At 45.2% G+C, this 16711-nt stretch overlaps 1 protein-coding gene across 11 annotated transcripts in view; it reads left to right on the top strand.

Annotated features, from left to right (window-relative positions):
- Positions 1-16711, top strand: part of LOC137516318 (prostaglandin reductase 1-like) — a 496699-nt gene that overhangs the window by 438752 nt on the left and 41236 nt on the right. For all 11 annotated transcript variants that reach the window (XM_068234357.1, XM_068234356.1, XM_068234355.1 and 8 more), the window contains 3 exons: positions 880-1035; positions 2327-2432; positions 12779-12903. In XM_068234357.1, coding sequence (XP_068090458.1) covers positions 880-1035; positions 2327-2432; positions 12779-12903 — 387 coding nt within the window. The remainder of the gene's footprint in view (positions 1-879; positions 1036-2326; positions 2433-12778; positions 12904-16711) is intronic.

Here is a 16711-nt window from a genome sequence, read left to right as displayed (position 1 = left end):
ACAGAGCCAGTTAAAGTCTCAAGCTTCTGTAAAATGAAAGCAAATGTTTAGAAAGGAAAAAAAAAAGTAAAATACCTCCTATGGAGAGAGAAGGCTCTGGATTCTATAGAGCATTTCCTGTCCCTTCTCGGTGTTCTAAGTACTGTCCCCAATTTAAATTGTTGAGCGCCATCGGAATGCTTTGGGAGCACTTGTGCCCCTGAGGGCTGGTGAAGATGGGCAGCTCTGTATTGCGCTTGGGCGAGTGGGCGCTCCTGCGTACATGTAAATGCACATTTCGGAAGCACTTGTGCCCCTGAGTGCTCCTGAAGACGGGCAGCTCTGTACTGCGCTTGGGCGAGTGTGCGCTCATGCGTGCATGTGAATGCACAGTTGGGAAGCACTTGGGGACATGGGTGCTCCAGAAGCCTTCCGAGGGTTCCTGAAGGCATATTCAACCAGTTGGTTAAATACATGCAACGGGGGTGATAGTGCTGTAATGAGGACCCTGAGAGAGGACCAGAAAGACTGTATAGGATCCAGAGCCTTTCCTCTCCATAGGTGAGTGTCTGACTTTTTTCTTTCTTGTTTGAGTTTTACTTGAACATATACCTTCCAAATAAAACAAAAAGATTGTACACACGTCCAAATATGCAATAGTAGAAATGAGTAGCTTTTAGTTTTTATGTTTGCTTCCTTTTTATAGGACACTCGCTTCTGGTTAGATATATACCTGAGTAGACCAAAGGCCCTGGTGTACCATAGAGCCTTCCTGGTCCTTGGTCCGTCCTGTCGTTTCTGCACCATTATCGGTTGAAGTTATTTGATTCCCTCCTATATTTTTCTGGAATTAAGCTTTAGGTTTTTGTTAATTACTGTAATACTGCTTAACCTCATCAGGGCTGTAAAGTGGTGGGATCTGCTGGTTCCGATGACAAAATAGCCTATCTGAAGGAAATAGGCTTTGATGAAGCTTTCAACTACAAGACTGTGAGCTCTCTGGAGGAAGCGCTCAAGAAAGCATCTCCGGAAGGCTACGACTGCTACTTTGAAAATGTAAGTAAATGAAAACTTGTAGTGGCTAATTGTAGTAGTTTGAAAGTCAGCAATATTACAGAGTAAGTCTGTAGAGGTTCCAATTAGCTAAGACTGGATTTATATCTAATGCTGAGCATACACGGCTCAATTCTCTTATCTTACGCTCGTTTTTTAAAATCTTTTTGCATTGTCTTCAATGCGGAATTGAGCGGCGAAACGATCGGGCCGAAGACTGGACATGTCGGAAATTATCTATCGAGCCATCTAAATGGCGCAGAATCGAGCCGTGTATTCCCAGCATAAGGCTACTTTCACACTGGGACATTGCATTACGTATAATGCAACCAAAAATATTTGCAGTGACACGCCTGACCAATGCAATGTATGCAATTTTAGCAACCTGTAATGTAACAACAGAATCCTTTGTATCACAACTGGTGAGGTGTGAACTGTTTATATACTTTGAATTGCAACACAACATGTCAGTATGAAAGTACCCTAAGAAATCCAATGCTTTAAATATTCCCTGTGAGCACTGACTACACTCCTAGACATGCCTCTGGTAGACTGGGAGCACACTTGTCTGTTTTCATGCACCTTTTCTACACAGGAAGACTGAGAGTCAATGTTAATCAATGGGCTAGTTCATATTTTAATGCGTTTTTCACTTTACCACTACGCCATTTCATGTTTAAATGATCAAAAATTAATATATACAAATCTATATTTTAGTGCTTAGACTGATAAAATTGGAAAAAAGTGTACATTTATGAAGCATTATAATTTTGTTCTATAGTGAAGCATGAAGTGTAGGACGAAATCATTTCTAGAGATCTAGGGCAGCACGGTGGTATAGTGGTTAGTGCTCTCATCTTGCAGCGCTGGGTTCCCTGTTCACATCCCAGCCAGGGCACTATCTAGCCAGGGTTTGTATGTCCTCCCCATGTCTGTGTGGGTTTCCTCTGGGCACTCCTGTTTCCTCCCACATCCCAAAAACATACAGGCAAGTTAATGGGATTCCCCCTAAATTGGTCCCAATACATGCACTACACGATATAGACATTTGACTATGGTAGGGACTAGATTGTGAGCCCCTCTGAGGGACAGTTAGTGACAAGACAAAATACTTTGTCCATCGCTGCGTAATATGTGAGTGCTATATAAATACTTAAATAAATAGAGATAATGCAGAATTCCTACGGCATGCTTCAGTTGTTTGCAAGCAAGGATTAATGTACTTGCATCCGTCCTGTATGGTATACAGTTCATCTGGAACCTGCATCTAAATGATGTTTACATTATTTTGAAGGTTGGAGGCAAATTTGCTGATGTAGCTATTCAACAAATGAGGGATTTTGGAAGAATTGCCGTGTGTGGAGCCATTTCCATGTACAATGATTCAGTTGCTCCATCAGGTAATGACTAGGAATGTGCTCTCAAAAGTTTCTTAAAGTGTACCTGAAGTGACATGTGACATAATGAGATAAACGTGTATATACAGTGCCAAACATACTAATAACTAGGCTGTGTTCCTTTTTTCTTTTACTGCCTGAAAGAGTTAACGCAAGTAACAGCTTCTCTCTTGTTGGACCCTTGTTGGGTTATAGCATAACCTACAGAGAACAATTTCTAAGTGCAGGGGATAGATAAAAAAGGTCAATAGTTCATAGATAATTAGCTCTGGTACACTTTATAAGCTACCATTGAGCAGAAACAATAAAACATTACATCTACTTTGTAAATGTTTAAACATAAAATAAAATCATGACATATCTAAAAGAAAGTCGTTTTAGGCATAAGACGATAAAAAATTTGTTTATCTCATCAGCTTATATTCACCTTGGATTCACTTTATTTGATTTTGTATTGAAAAGTGTGATTCAGATAAAATGCTAATGAAAATTAATGTTAATGCAATATTTCCATTCATTAGAGAATACAACAGGGTTATCGGCATGTTCCTCATGTATACAGACGGGCTGCAAAGACTGGAACACTGGAAATACTTCCTTAGCCCTATTTTCCTCTTAAAGGACAACTGATGTGAGAAGAATTTGGAGGCTGCAATATTTATTCCCTTTTAAACAATACCAGCTGTCTGGCAGCACTGCTGGTCTATTTGGCTACAGTAGTGCCTGAGTAACACCCAGAGCAGGGACAAGGTCTTCCAGCACCCAAGGCTGAGACACCAAAGTGCGCCCCTCCATCCCTCCAACCCCAGCTGTCACACATTGATTGCTCTTAGACTAAGAGGGCCACAGGGCCCACAACCTCCCCAACACCTTAATATCTAGTTATCTGGCTTGCAGTCACTGCTATGTATCCCCGTTTCATATTTCTTTCTGCTTCATACACAATTAGGAATGACAGCTGAATGAATTGTGCGCCTCCTCCTACACTGCGCCCTGAGGCTGGAGCCTCTCCAGCCTATGCCTCGGCCCGGCCCTGGTAACACCACAAACAAGCATGCAGCTAATCTTGTCAGATCTGACAATAATGTCAGAAACACCTGATCTACTGCATGCTTGTTCAGGGTCTATGGCTAAAAGTATTAGAGGCAGACGATCAGCAGGACAGCTAGGCAACTAGAATTGCTTAAAAGGCAATAAATATTACAGCCTCCATATCCCTCTAACTTTACTTGTCCTAAAAGGGACACTTAAGCCAGGAATAAAAAATCAGTTTTACTTGCCTGGGGCTTCTACCAGCCCCCTGCAGACGTCCCGCGCCCTTGCAGTCACTCACAAAGCCTCTGGCCCCCGCCACCAGCTAGATTTGTTTTCGCTGACAGGCCCTGACAAGTAGTCGGCGGGCTTTCTGCATCTGCGCAGGTCTGGCCATGGGTATCCTTCTATGTGTTCCCATCCGCAATAGCGTCCTGCACAGGCGCAGGACGATATTGTGGACGGGAAAGCAAAGAAGCATACATGTGGCCAGGCCTGTCGGGCCTGTCAGCGAAAACAAAACTAGCTGGCAGTGGAGGACCGGAGGCTCTGTGAGTGGCTGCGAGGGCACAGAGTGGCTGGAGGCGGCTGGTAGAGCCTCCAGGCAAGTAAAACTGATTATTTTATTCCTGGCTTAGAGAAACTCCAGTGAAAATAATGTAATAAAAAAGTGCTTAATTTTTACAATAATTGTGTATAAATGATTTAGTCAGTGTTTGCTCATTGAAATATCTTTCCTCTCCCCAATTTACATTCTGACATTTATTACATGGTGACATTTTTACTGTGGGCAGGTTATGTATCTGCTGCTAGCTGTTTTGGCAGTTGGAGACAGCTGTAAACAGCTAATTCCTGTCTGTGAACCTTGTTACATTGTAACAAACTGCCAAAAGTACTGCGGTCCCAGAGCTTCTTGTGGGAGGGGTTTCAGCACAAAATCAGTCATACAGCGCCCCCTGATGGCCTGTTTGTGAAAAGCATTATATTTCTTATGTAAAAGGGGGTATCAGCTACTGATTGGGATAAAGTTCAATTCTTGGTTGGAGTTTCTCTTTAAGTGTCCCTTTAAGCAGAGCTGGATAAATCATGGGAAGTTTTGTTATTCATTTAAGCCATTCAGGCAAAGAAAGCTTCCAATTAGCCATGGGGATGTAAACTCAAATGCTGATTCCTGGAGTATACCTCTAAAGATCTGTTCATGATATAAACAGATCAACTCCTTGAGACACTGGGGTCACACTACTAGCTATAATGTTGTGTTCCTTCATACTGTGATATAAACAGATGCTGCCATCATAGTAAATCAATATTTTAGGGACCCTAAGGCTAGATTCACAGTGGGACGTTGCGTTTTGATGCCACGTTAAAGTCGCACCGCAAGCTTACAACGCAACGCGCCCAAAAAGTGGCAACGCAGCGTTACCGTCGCATACAGCAGATACAGTAAAAAATACAGGCAATGAAAAGTATGCTTCCAAGTCATTACTGAGCATGTGCAAACAGTCCAACGCAGCTAATAACGTGTATAACACACTGCATGCAGTACTTTTACTTAATGTGCAGCGTTAGACACCAACGCAACGTGTGCACTGTGAACAGGGCATTGATTTTTCATTGCAGTGAGTTATTCTGCGTTAAATGCTGTTTTAACGCGCAACTTTAACGTCCCACTGTGAACTTAGCCTAAACCATTGGGAATTTTTGTAGGGTACTAAAAGAAACCTGAAAGGCTTTACTAAAAACACTCCTAAGTACAATATTGCCTTCGTAAAGCAGGAGGAAATTCAATGCGTTTACATCCTAGTAAAATTAGTACTTGTGCCTCACTTACTTAGTCTCAGCCTTACATGGCAATAATGGCAATAATTATCCCACTTCCTAAGTACAGACCAGACAGGATCTCGCTGTGATCCTCCGTGGGCTGACACTTTCTAGAATGAGTATGACAATTTTAGGAGATGTGGAGTGATATGTGCCGTGGCCAAATCTGCCAATACTAACTGTCAGAGATACTGTAGTTACCTCCGCTGCTTCCGCCCCTGACGTCACCTTGTCCGCAGCCGCATCCCCGCAGGCTCCTCGCGGCAGGCCGGGCATCTCTCCATTACACCAGCATAGATTATCATGTGCGCGCAACAGGCGGCGTGATCTTTATGCATTGAGGAGGCGAGTCAGCTGGCGCACCTGTCAGCTGACCACGGCCACCGCCTCCGCAGTGCTGATTGGTCAGTTCACCTTGGGCAGGCCATTTGGATTAGCTGTCTGTATTTAAACTCAGAGCTTTCAGTAGCTCATTGTCTGTTGTTGCTGAAACTTTGCAGTGAAAGCTCTCAGACCTTAGTCAGATCTGTGTGTGTTTGATCCGGCAGAACCCCGGGGATTCACACGTAGCTTAGGATTATTAGTATTATTATCATTACTGTATATCATTATTGTATATGATCTTTGCCTGAACACTTGACTATTCTCTGCCTTCCGATTCTGTACTTCTGCCAATCTGATCTGTTGCCGACTCCAGCCTGAACGCTTACTATGATTTAGCCTCCTGATTCTGTACCTTTGCCCATCTGATCTGCTGCCGACCTCGGCCTGTTTTAGACTACGATATTGCCTGACGATTCTGTACTGCACCTGACCGACCTGTTACCGACCTTGCTTGTACGACCACTCTCTGTTTAGTGATAGCCCCAGCCACCAAGGGCTATCACTTAGGAGTACTCCTGTTATTACTGTGCACTAAATACATGTGTGATCACACTCTGAATAAAGTACTGACTATTGTTCTGATAGAGCCCGTTCTGATTTTCAGATACGCCACTGATCATTACATAACAACAGACCAATAAAGATGACTATGGAGGCCTTAAATGCGCAGACTTTCACTGTAGCAGTCGAGCAGTTAACCACTATTGTTACGGCACAACAGGCTCAGTTAAATCTCCTGTCTGAGGCTATACGCAGCCCACAGGAATCGGTATCATCATCGCCTCCCACTCGTGTTTTTTAACCCAAAATGGCACTCCCTGAAAAATTTTCAGGTCTTAAGTCAGATTTCAGAAATTTCAGAAATAGGTGTATGTCTTATTTCCAAATGAGACCCCTATCATCAGGCTCTGAATTACAGCGGGTAACCCTGATTAAAACGCTATTACACAGGGATTCTCAGACCTGGACTTATAATCTGCCAGACGGCCACAAGGCTTTGGTGTCCGTTCAGGCATTTTTTGAGGCCATGGCGGTTATTTATGATGACCCGGACAAAGTCGCTACAGCAGAGAGAAAATTGAAAAGACTACGCCAGGGTCATGGTACAGTGGAAGATTACGCTTCATAGTTTAGGAAATGGGCAGTCTCTTCTAGATGGGAACATTTCGCCTTATTGGATTGTTTCCTCACAGGGTTATCAGACTCAGTATCAGATATCATGGTCAGTCATCCTGAGCCCAAAACCCTTGATGAGGCAATAGCATTGGCTATTAAGATAGATTGCAGGGTCAGATATCACAAGCAGGGCAGAACACACACTTTTTCTAAAGTAGTACTTTCCTCTCCTGCTGGTGCGACTAGTGCGGATGAGCCGATGCAGATAGGCCATTCCAAGCTGTCTGAGGCAGAGAAAACCAGGAGAAGGAAAGAGGGTCTCTGTCTGTACTGTGGGGAGAAAGGTCATCTGATCCAAAATTGCAGTAAGAAGTCGGAAAACTTCTCCGCATAGGTGTAGTAGGAGGTACTAACCTAGGCGAGCCTGTTTTACGTCCAAGAAGTACCAAAATGTTACTACCCTGTTCTATCACGTGGGAGAATCAGGTTCATAACACCCAGGCCTTTGTCGATTCAGGTTCTGCAGCCAACTTCATCGACTCTGATTTAGCCTCTAAATGGAATATTCCCATCTGTTCCATAGAAAGGCAAATTTATGTAACTGCTATTGATGACTCTCCCTTGCAAAACAAACAACCCCTTACGCAGACTCCCCCCCCTTGTTTGTCACGTGGGAGTTCTGCATAAGGAGGAGATACAGTTTTATGTCCTTAATATGTCTTCTTCTACCATTGTTTTGGGTCTTCCCTGGTTGCGTAAACACTCTCCTCTGATAGATTGGAACACTGGACAGTTACTGGCATGGTCCCCAGCCTGCCAAAAACAATGTCTGGAGAAAATTGCCATGTGTTCTGTTGACATTCAAGTGGAGGGTTTTTCTCCCGCAGTATGTCGCCTTTTCTAATGTGTTTTGTACACGTTCTGCTGATCTGCTGTTTGATTGTCCCATAGATTTGAGACCCGGTACCATGCCTCCTAGGGATCATTTGTACAACCTCTCAGGTCCAGAACAGGTAGCCATGAAAGATTACATCAAGGAAACCCTTGAGAAAGGTTTCATCCGTCCCTCTAAGTCACCGGCAGGGGCAGGATTCTTTTTTGTGCAAAAAAAGGATGGTGGACTCCGTCCATGCATTGATTATAGAGCTTTGAACAAAATTACCATCCAGAACCATTATCCACTGCCGTTGATTGATGACTTATTTGCACAAGTTGCTGGAGCTAAACTGTTCTCCAAACTGGACTTGAGAGGGGCGTACAATTTGATACGTATAAGACAGGGGGATGAATGGTACACAGCCTTCAACACACCCGATGGGCATTTCGAGTCACTTGGTGATGCCCTTCGGGTGTGCAATGCCCCGGCAGTCTTTCAAGAATTCGTTAACGAGATCTTCAGGGAGGTATTGGGACGGTTCGTTGTGGTGTATCTAGATGATATTCTGATTTTTTCCAAAAACCTCGTAGAACACCGGGAACATGTCAAGTTTGTGCTAACTAAGCTTAGGCAGAACTGTCTGTATGCCAAGTTGGAGAAGTGCCTGTTTGAGGTTTCAGAAATATCATTCTTGGGGTACATCATCTCCATCAATAGGCTGTCCATGGACCCCAAGAAAGTTTCAGCCATGCTGGAGTGGCCGCAACCGGTGGGGTTGAAGGCGCTGCAGAGGTTTTTAGGATGTGCTAATTATTATAGGAAATGTATTAAAGGTTTTTCCACTGTGGTTACCCCCCATACTGATTTGACCAAAAAAGGGGCGGATACCTACAATTGCTCTGAAAAAAGCATGTACAGCTTTCTCTCAGTTGAAGACCCTGTTTTGTTCCACTCCCATCTTGCGTCATGTAAACGTCACATGTCCTTACATTGTGGAGGTGGACGCTTCCCAGGTAGGAGTGGGGGCTGTACTGTCTCAGCATTCTGGGGTTCAAGGACGATTACATCCTTGTGCATTCTTTTCGTGCAAATTTTCACCGGCCGAAAAGAATTACGATATCGGTAACAGGGAACTGTTGGCCATCAAGATGGCTTTTGAAGAGTGGCGTCACTGGCTGGAGGGGGCAGAGCATGTGATCACGGTGTACACCGATCATAAAAATTTGGAGTACATTGAGGGGGCAAAGAGGCTCAATACTAGACAAGCTCATTGGGGCCTCTTTTTCTCCCGATTCCGGTTTATAATCACATACAAACCTGGAAATAAAAAGATTAAAGCGGACGCATTGTCCCGTTGCTTTGAACCTGAGACAGTACAGCCCTCATCCCCTGTCAATATCCTACCTGAGCAAGTTGTGGTAGCTGCTACAGAATCTATGGAGGATCTGGCAACGACCCTGCAAGCATTTCAGCATGACTACCCAGAGGGGAAACCTGATGGTCGCTTATTTGTCCCGCTACATCTGCGCTTTCAAGTTCTGCAGATGTTTCACTGCCATAAGACTGTTGGGCACCCTGGGATAGGCAGAATACAAGAGTTGTTGTCCCGTTCAGTGTGGTGGCCCTCACTGAAGAATGACACCAAGGAATTTGTGTTGTCCTGTACGGTCTGTGCATGGAGCAAACCTTCCAGACAGGCTCCTGCAGGGACATTGCAACCATTACCCATGCCTACTGAACCATGGACACACATCTCCATGGACTTTGTAGGGGATCTACCCAGGTCAGAAGGGAAGTCTGTAATTTGGGTAGTGGTAGACCGTTTCAGTAAAATGGTTCACTTTGTACCCCTGGAGAAACTTCCGTCTGCTCAAGAATTCGCAGACCTCTTTATTCCGCACATCTTTCGCCTGCATGGCATACCTAAGAACATAGTCTCTGACAGGGGAGTACAATTTGTTTCCAAGTTCTGGAGAGCTTTTTGTCGGCATTTGGGGTTAACTTTGTCCTTCTCTTCAGGTTTTCATCCCCAGACTAATGGTCAAACGTAGAGAATGAACCAATCCCTAGAACAGTTTCTCCGCTGTTACGTGGCTGATTCCTAGCACAAATGGGTGAAATTCCTGTCGTTTGTGGAGTTCGCCCATAATAATCTCATAAACACTTCCTTGGGGTTTTCTCCATTCCAAGTGGTCACGGGGAGGTCACCCAAGTTTTCCCCACTACCTGAGATTAATTCACATTTCCCTATGTTAGAGGGATGGCAGGAGTCCTTAAAAAGAATCTGGGCTTTGGTGAAAGACAATTTAGAAAAGGCCTGTGAGGTACAAAAAAAACATGCCAACAAGAAGCGTTCTCCTGAGTGGGATTTTGCACCAGGAGATAGGTTGTGGGTCTCCACCCGTCATATTGCATTGAGGCAACCATCTGCTAAGTTGCTGCCTAAATATATCGGGCCATATCCCATCACTGAAAGGATCAATGAAGTAGCATATAGGGTTGCTCTACCCACCACTATGAGGGGCATGAAGTCTTTTCACGTCTCATTACTGAAACCTGCTGTTTATGCGGATTCCTCTCCCCTTCCCCCCCTGTGGTGATTAATGGGGAGCCGGAATATGAAGTTGAGGAGATCCTGGATTTCCGCGTCTGACATCACCTTGTCCGCAGCCGCATCCCCGCAGGCTCCTCGCGGCAGGCCGGGCATCTCTCCATTGCACCAGCATAGATTGTCACGCACGCGCAACAGGCGGCGTGATCTTTATGCATCGAGGAGGCGAGTCAGCTGACGCACCTGTCAGCTGACCACGGCCGCCGCCTCCGCAGTGCTGATTGGTCAGTTCGCCTTGGGCAGGCCATTTGCATTAGCTGTCTGTATTTAAGCTTAGAGCTTTCAGTAGCTCATTGTCTGTTGTTGCTGAAACTTTGCAGTGAAAGCTCTCAGACCTTAGTCAGATCCGTGTGTGTTTGATCCGGCAGGACCCCAGGGATTCACACTTAGCTTAGGATTATTAGTATTATTATCATTACTGTATATCATTATTGTGTATGATCTTTGCCTGAACACTTGACTATTCTCTGCCTTCCGATTCTGTACTTCTGCCAATCTGATCTGTTGCCGACTCCAGCCTGAACGCTTACTCTGATTTAGCCTCCTGATGCTGTACCTTTGCCCATCTGATCTGCTGCCAACCTCGGCCTGTCTTAGACTATGATATTGCCTGACGATTCTGTACTGCACCTGACCGACCTGTTACCGACCTTGCTTGTACGACCACTCTCTGTTTAGTGATAGCCCCAGCCACCAAGGGCTATCACTTAGGAGTACTCCTGTTATTACTGTGCACTAAATACACGTGTGATCACACTCTGAATAAAGTACTGACTATTGTTCTGATAGAGCTTGTTCTGATCTTCAGATACGCCACTGATCATTACACTAACATTATAGTCTAGTCTGACCTTTTTTTTACCCAGAGATTCCGCTCGAGGCACCATGGCATTTTTAATTCTTCAATGAGAGAGGAGTCTGGAGAGAGTATAGGCTCAGCTGGCAGGGTGAGAAGGTTTCACATCTACCTCTCCTCTGTTTCCATTTCCCTCTGCACATCCCAAATCCCATCCTCCCTACTTGTTCACTATTAGTACAATGGTCGTGTGACTGTTATAAGTCATTGCACCCTCCTGTCCTAGTACATTTTCTTTTGTGTGCACATGTAGATATGTAACTATGTCATCATGTGCTGAACATTGCAAGACAGGACACTACTGTCTGAATCTTTGCACCAATATAGAAGGTATAAGTGGCATCAGATGCCAAATGAAGGAGTGGGTGGGAGGATATGGCACTTTACCATGGACTCATTGGCATCAATTTGTCAGCAAATTAGGAGAACTTTTAAACATGGGGCAGAAGCCGTATCAGAATCAGGGGCATAAGAATAGCTCCCATGACCCCCGCCATCAGTTGGCACCCAGGGGCTTAGGGGGCTCACTCCTAGTGAGGTGCAAAGTGGGGCAGGAGAGCAGCAGTACATTACTGGCTACCAGCGAAGCAACATGTCCTCCTTTCTCCTCTTTTCACTGTAGCCGTGCCATACCGTCTATTTCCCTGCGTCTTCTTGATGCACGTCAGATGGCATGCAGGAATGGAACCTGCAAGGAGATAGACTGTATGGCATGGCTGAAGAAAGGGGTGAGGAGGACATGTTGCTCTACTGGAAGGTGGTAATGCCGCTGCTGTGCTTTGCTTTATCAAGGGGGACAGGGTAAATTTGCCGGGGGCCTGGCCAGAGGTTCAGTCTTGGGGGAAGGGTTGGGCAGGGTTTTGCAGAGTTTTGAGTGTATTTATTCAGCTTTGGGCAGCAGAAACAGTGGAGTAGGACAGAGGACCTCCTGCTATAGGTGCATAGGTGCATAGTGTAGTGATTGGCCAAGAAAATCCATTCTGGTGTAGGTTCAGTGCCAGAAGACTTCAGAGTCATATATGGGCACGGGATTGGTGCAAAGAATTGGAATGGGAGTTAAGTAATGTCTGTACATGCTTTAAAGAGAATCTGAAGCGAGAATAAATCTCGCTTCAGACCTCATAAATAGCAGGGGCACGTGTGCCCCTGCTAAAACGCCGCTATAGCGCGGCTTAACGGGGGTCCCTTCATCCCCAAATCCCCCTCGATACACCCGGGGAGCGCTTCCTGGTTGGGGCAGGGCTAGCCGCCGCAGCCCTGCCCCACGCGCGTCTGTCAGCACGTATCTCCGCCTCTCCCCCGCCCCTCTCAGTCTTCCTTCACTGAGAGGGGCGGGGGAGAGGCGGCGATGCGCCGCTGATAGACGTGACTGGAGGCAGGGCTGCAGCCGTTAGCCCTGCCTCCAGGAAGCAATAAATCACGACCAAATCTGCGACCAAGTGTCGCAGTGGTCGTTTTGGGGGTGAAGGGACCCCCGTTAAGCCGCGCTATAGCGGCGGTTTAGCAGGGGCACACGTGCCCCTGCTATTTATGAGCTCTGAAGTGAGATTTATTCTCGCTTCAGAGTCTCTTTAAATGCATTTCTGCAAACATATGAAATCAATGTATATCTGACATTAAAACAGTTTTATATGAATTTATCCCACCTTCAGGGCCCTATGTACAGCCATACATCCTCTTCAAGCAACTTCGTATGGAAGGGTTCCTTATATTTAGCTGGGAGGATAAACCTGCTTATAAAGAAGCACAGACACAGCTGCTGGAGTGGATTTTAGAGGTAAGTGATGAGAATGCCTTATATTAGGAGTTCTCAAACTTTTGGTGCACAAGTTAGCCCTGGTGACCTTGGACCTCAGCAACAGAGGTGGGTTAGATAAATTCTGTGGGCATAGGCAGTTAAATATAAATATTATACGGCAAGAAATAAACTTTACGCCTATTGATGCCACCATATATAGCAAACAAAATATATGGGTTGCAGTGGGGTATCTACAGGGGTACAGGCATGGCTTGTGCCATGGGCACCATGCCTGTCCCAGAAGCAGCTGCAGCCAGGATTAAATCTAACTTTGCTGTGGTGCCAGGGCCCTTTGTCAAGGCTATCTCAGCCAGGCCTGTTGCTTCCCTTTCTACCTGTTCAGACCTTCAGATCAGTGTGGTGACAGATGCAGACCTGCAGATCAGCGCGTGACCCGAGGGCAGAGTAGTGCATGATAACCACAGACTTCAGATGCGGAAGTGACACCACTCGTCACTTACTGCACTTGAAGTGATACATGCGGTTACTATATGCTACTCCTGTTCCTGTGCTGATCTGAGAGTGTGAGTGGTGTGTGAGTAAGCGGAATGGGGGAAAGGGGGAACACCTATACTGGGGACACCCTTGGCTATCTATGGGGGAGTACTTATACTGGGGACACCTTTGGCTACCTATAGGGGGCTACCAATACTTGGGACACCTACGGGGGGGGCAACCTGTACTGGGGGTACCTTTGGCTACCTATACTGGGGATACCTTTGGCTAGCCATGGGGGCTACTTATACTGGGGACATCTTTGGCTGGTAACAGTTAAAAAGGGCGCAGGAGGCTAGTGGACAAATCGGGCGCCGCCATTCACTCCCATAATAAATATCGTTTACTGGGCGCGGAACAGGAAAAAAGGGCGCCCGAGTATAATAACGTTTTCCAACGGCGCCCGAAGATTTTTAATGTTTTATAACTGCTTGTGATGATTTACGTTTCCTATTTCAATAAAACATTATTTTAAATGTTATCCCTTACTGTTTGTAAAACATTATTATTCACAAAATAAAGCGATCAGTACGTAACGTTGGCTATATATGGGGGGGCTACTTATACAAACTTATACACCTTTGGCTACCTATAGTGGGGACACTTTTTGCTACCTATGGGGGGGATTACCTATACTGGGGACACCTTTGGCTACCTACACTGGGAACACCTTTGGATACCTATGGTGGTGGTGGTGGGGGGGCTACCTCTACTGGATGAACCTTTGGCTACCTATGGTAGGGGAGCTACCAATTGTCGGGACACCTTTGACTGCCTATGAAGGAACTATCTATACTGGGGGACACCTTTGGCTGATTATGGGTGGGGGGACTACCTATACTGGGGGCACATCCTTGGCTACCTATAGTGACAACTTGATTCTTTTATCTGGAAGCATGACACTACTTCACTCTTTTATCTGGAGTCATGTGATTACTTGATTGTTTTATCTGAAGGCAGGCGACTACTTTCGGTGTTCGCCATGGGCGCTATTTTACCTAAATATAACACTGAGAGGTTGTTTCAGTAACATTGCAATATGCTATGGTATCCTGCTTTAACATTACTGGTGGCAACTGCAACTTACTGCATGCTTTGTTCAGAAAACATATAGGAGGTTTACCTCTCATGCGAGTTGGTGCATTATAGCTAAGAACCATTTGCTATCTGATCAGTTGCCAATGCCTATGGTGGTGAATATATTAATCTCCATGGAAAGTAAAAAAATAAAAAAAGAAGGAAACGAGCATGATCACTCACTCGCTCCTCCCCAATCTATACCAGCCCCACTAACAACTATAGTAGCTGGTAATTAGCAGAGGAAATGCCTGCAAGCACAGGGGACTCTCCGGACTTTTATACCAGCTTGTATTAGCATATCACAAAAATAAAAGTGAAAATGCTAACAATACATCCCCCAGCAAGTGCTATGTGTACCTCAACAAATAAAAGCATTATCTGTCCCACACTGCAAGCAGGAATGCGGGATGGTACATAGGAAATGACCATAAAGTGCCTAAGGAAGCATAGGGTGAAATCTCAACAGTTTACCTCACAAACTGAACACTAGAATACGCAAGGACTGCAAGGCTGATATTAACTCCCAAAGTTAACTAAAGCTGAAATCTCTCTACCAGGGGCGTAGCAACAGGGGTTGCAGAGGTTGCGACCGCATCGGAGCCCTTGGGCCAGAGGGGCCCCAAAGGGCCCACCCTCAAATACAGTATTAGCTCTATATTGGTCCTGTGCTCATTAATCATAATCACTTCTATAGATACTTTGTGGTATAGTGGTAATCATTAACAAACTGTTCCCCATCCCCTTCTTGCACCTCTGACACTGTAGTTGCCATTGTCAGGTTTTGGTGCACCGTATCAATTGTTATGTATAGAGTGCTTGGGGGGCCCCATGTAAAACTTGCATCGGGGCCCACAGCTTCTTAGCTACACCACTGCTCTCTACTTTGCAAGTCTAGAATCTGCACTCTCTACTATGCACCTCCTAGAAGCTTTCCATCATGTTGTGCTAATGATTAACTTCACAAAGTAGGAGCTTGCTACTTATTTTCCACACTGGGACTCATCTATATACTGGCAGCAAACTTTTATGCTCCTGTACTATAGTCTTCGTTAGAAAGCCTGTGGCATTGCATACTCCACAGCACATACATGTTATTTTGCATTATCTGTTGCAGTCTCAGTGTGGCTACGAGACATTCATGAAATGAATGACAACACATCCCCTGACTTGAAAAATGTTATCCACAAAAGATGCACTGCTCCATCAGTACAACAAGTGGCTTGCAAAAGTATTCGGCCAGCTTGATGTTTTCCACATTTTGTCACATTACTGCCACAAACATGAATCAATTTTATTGGAATTCCACATGAAAGACCAATACAAAGTGGTGTACACATGAGAAGTGGAACGAAAATCATACATAATTCCAAACATTTTTTACAAATCGATAACTGCAAAGTAGGGTGTGCGTAATTATTCAGCCCCCTTTGGTCTGAGTGCAGTCAATTGCCCATAGACATTGCCTGATGAGTGCTAATGACTAAATAGAGTGCACCTGTGTGTAATCTAATGTCAGTATAAATATAGCTGCTCTGTGACGACCTCAAAGGTTGATTAAGAGAATATTGGAAGCAACAACACCATGAAGCCCAAAGAACAGACTGGTCAGAGATAAAGTTATTGAGAAATTTAAAGCAGGCTTAGGCTACAAAAAGATTTCCAAAGCCTTGAACATCCCACGGAGCACTGTTCAAGCGATCATTCAGAAATGGAAGGAGTATGGCACAACTGTAAACCTACCAAGACAAGGCCATCCACCTAAGCTCACAGGCCGAACAAGGAGAGCGCTGATCAGAAATGCAGTCAAGAGGCTCATGGTGACTGGACAAACTGCAGAGATCTACAGCTCGGGTGGGGGAATCTGTCCATAGGACAACTATTAGTCGTACACTGCACAAAATTGGCCTTTATGGAAGAGTGGCAAGAAGAAAGCCATTGTTAACAGAAAAGCATAAGAAGTCCTGTTTGCAGTTTGCCACAAGCCATGTGGGGGACACAGAAAACATGTGGAAGAAGGTGCTTTGGTCAGATGAGACTGAAACGGAACTTTTTGGCCAAAATGTAAAACGCTATGTGTGGCGGAAAACTATCACTGCACATCACTCTGAACACACCATCCCCACTGTCAAATATGGTGGTGGCAGCATCATGCTCTGGGGGTGCTTCTCTTCAACAGGGACAGGGAAGCTGGTCAGAGTTGATGGAAAGATGG

The sequence above is a fragment of the Hyperolius riggenbachi genome, chromosome 1 (genome assembly GCF_040937935.1).
Source record: "Hyperolius riggenbachi isolate aHypRig1 chromosome 1, aHypRig1.pri, whole genome shotgun sequence".
NCBI classification, from domain to species: Eukaryota; Metazoa; Chordata; class Amphibia; order Anura; family Hyperoliidae; genus Hyperolius; species Hyperolius riggenbachi.
Note: the sequence above shows the minus strand (reverse complement) of the source record. Positions and strands in the feature narration are given on the sequence as shown.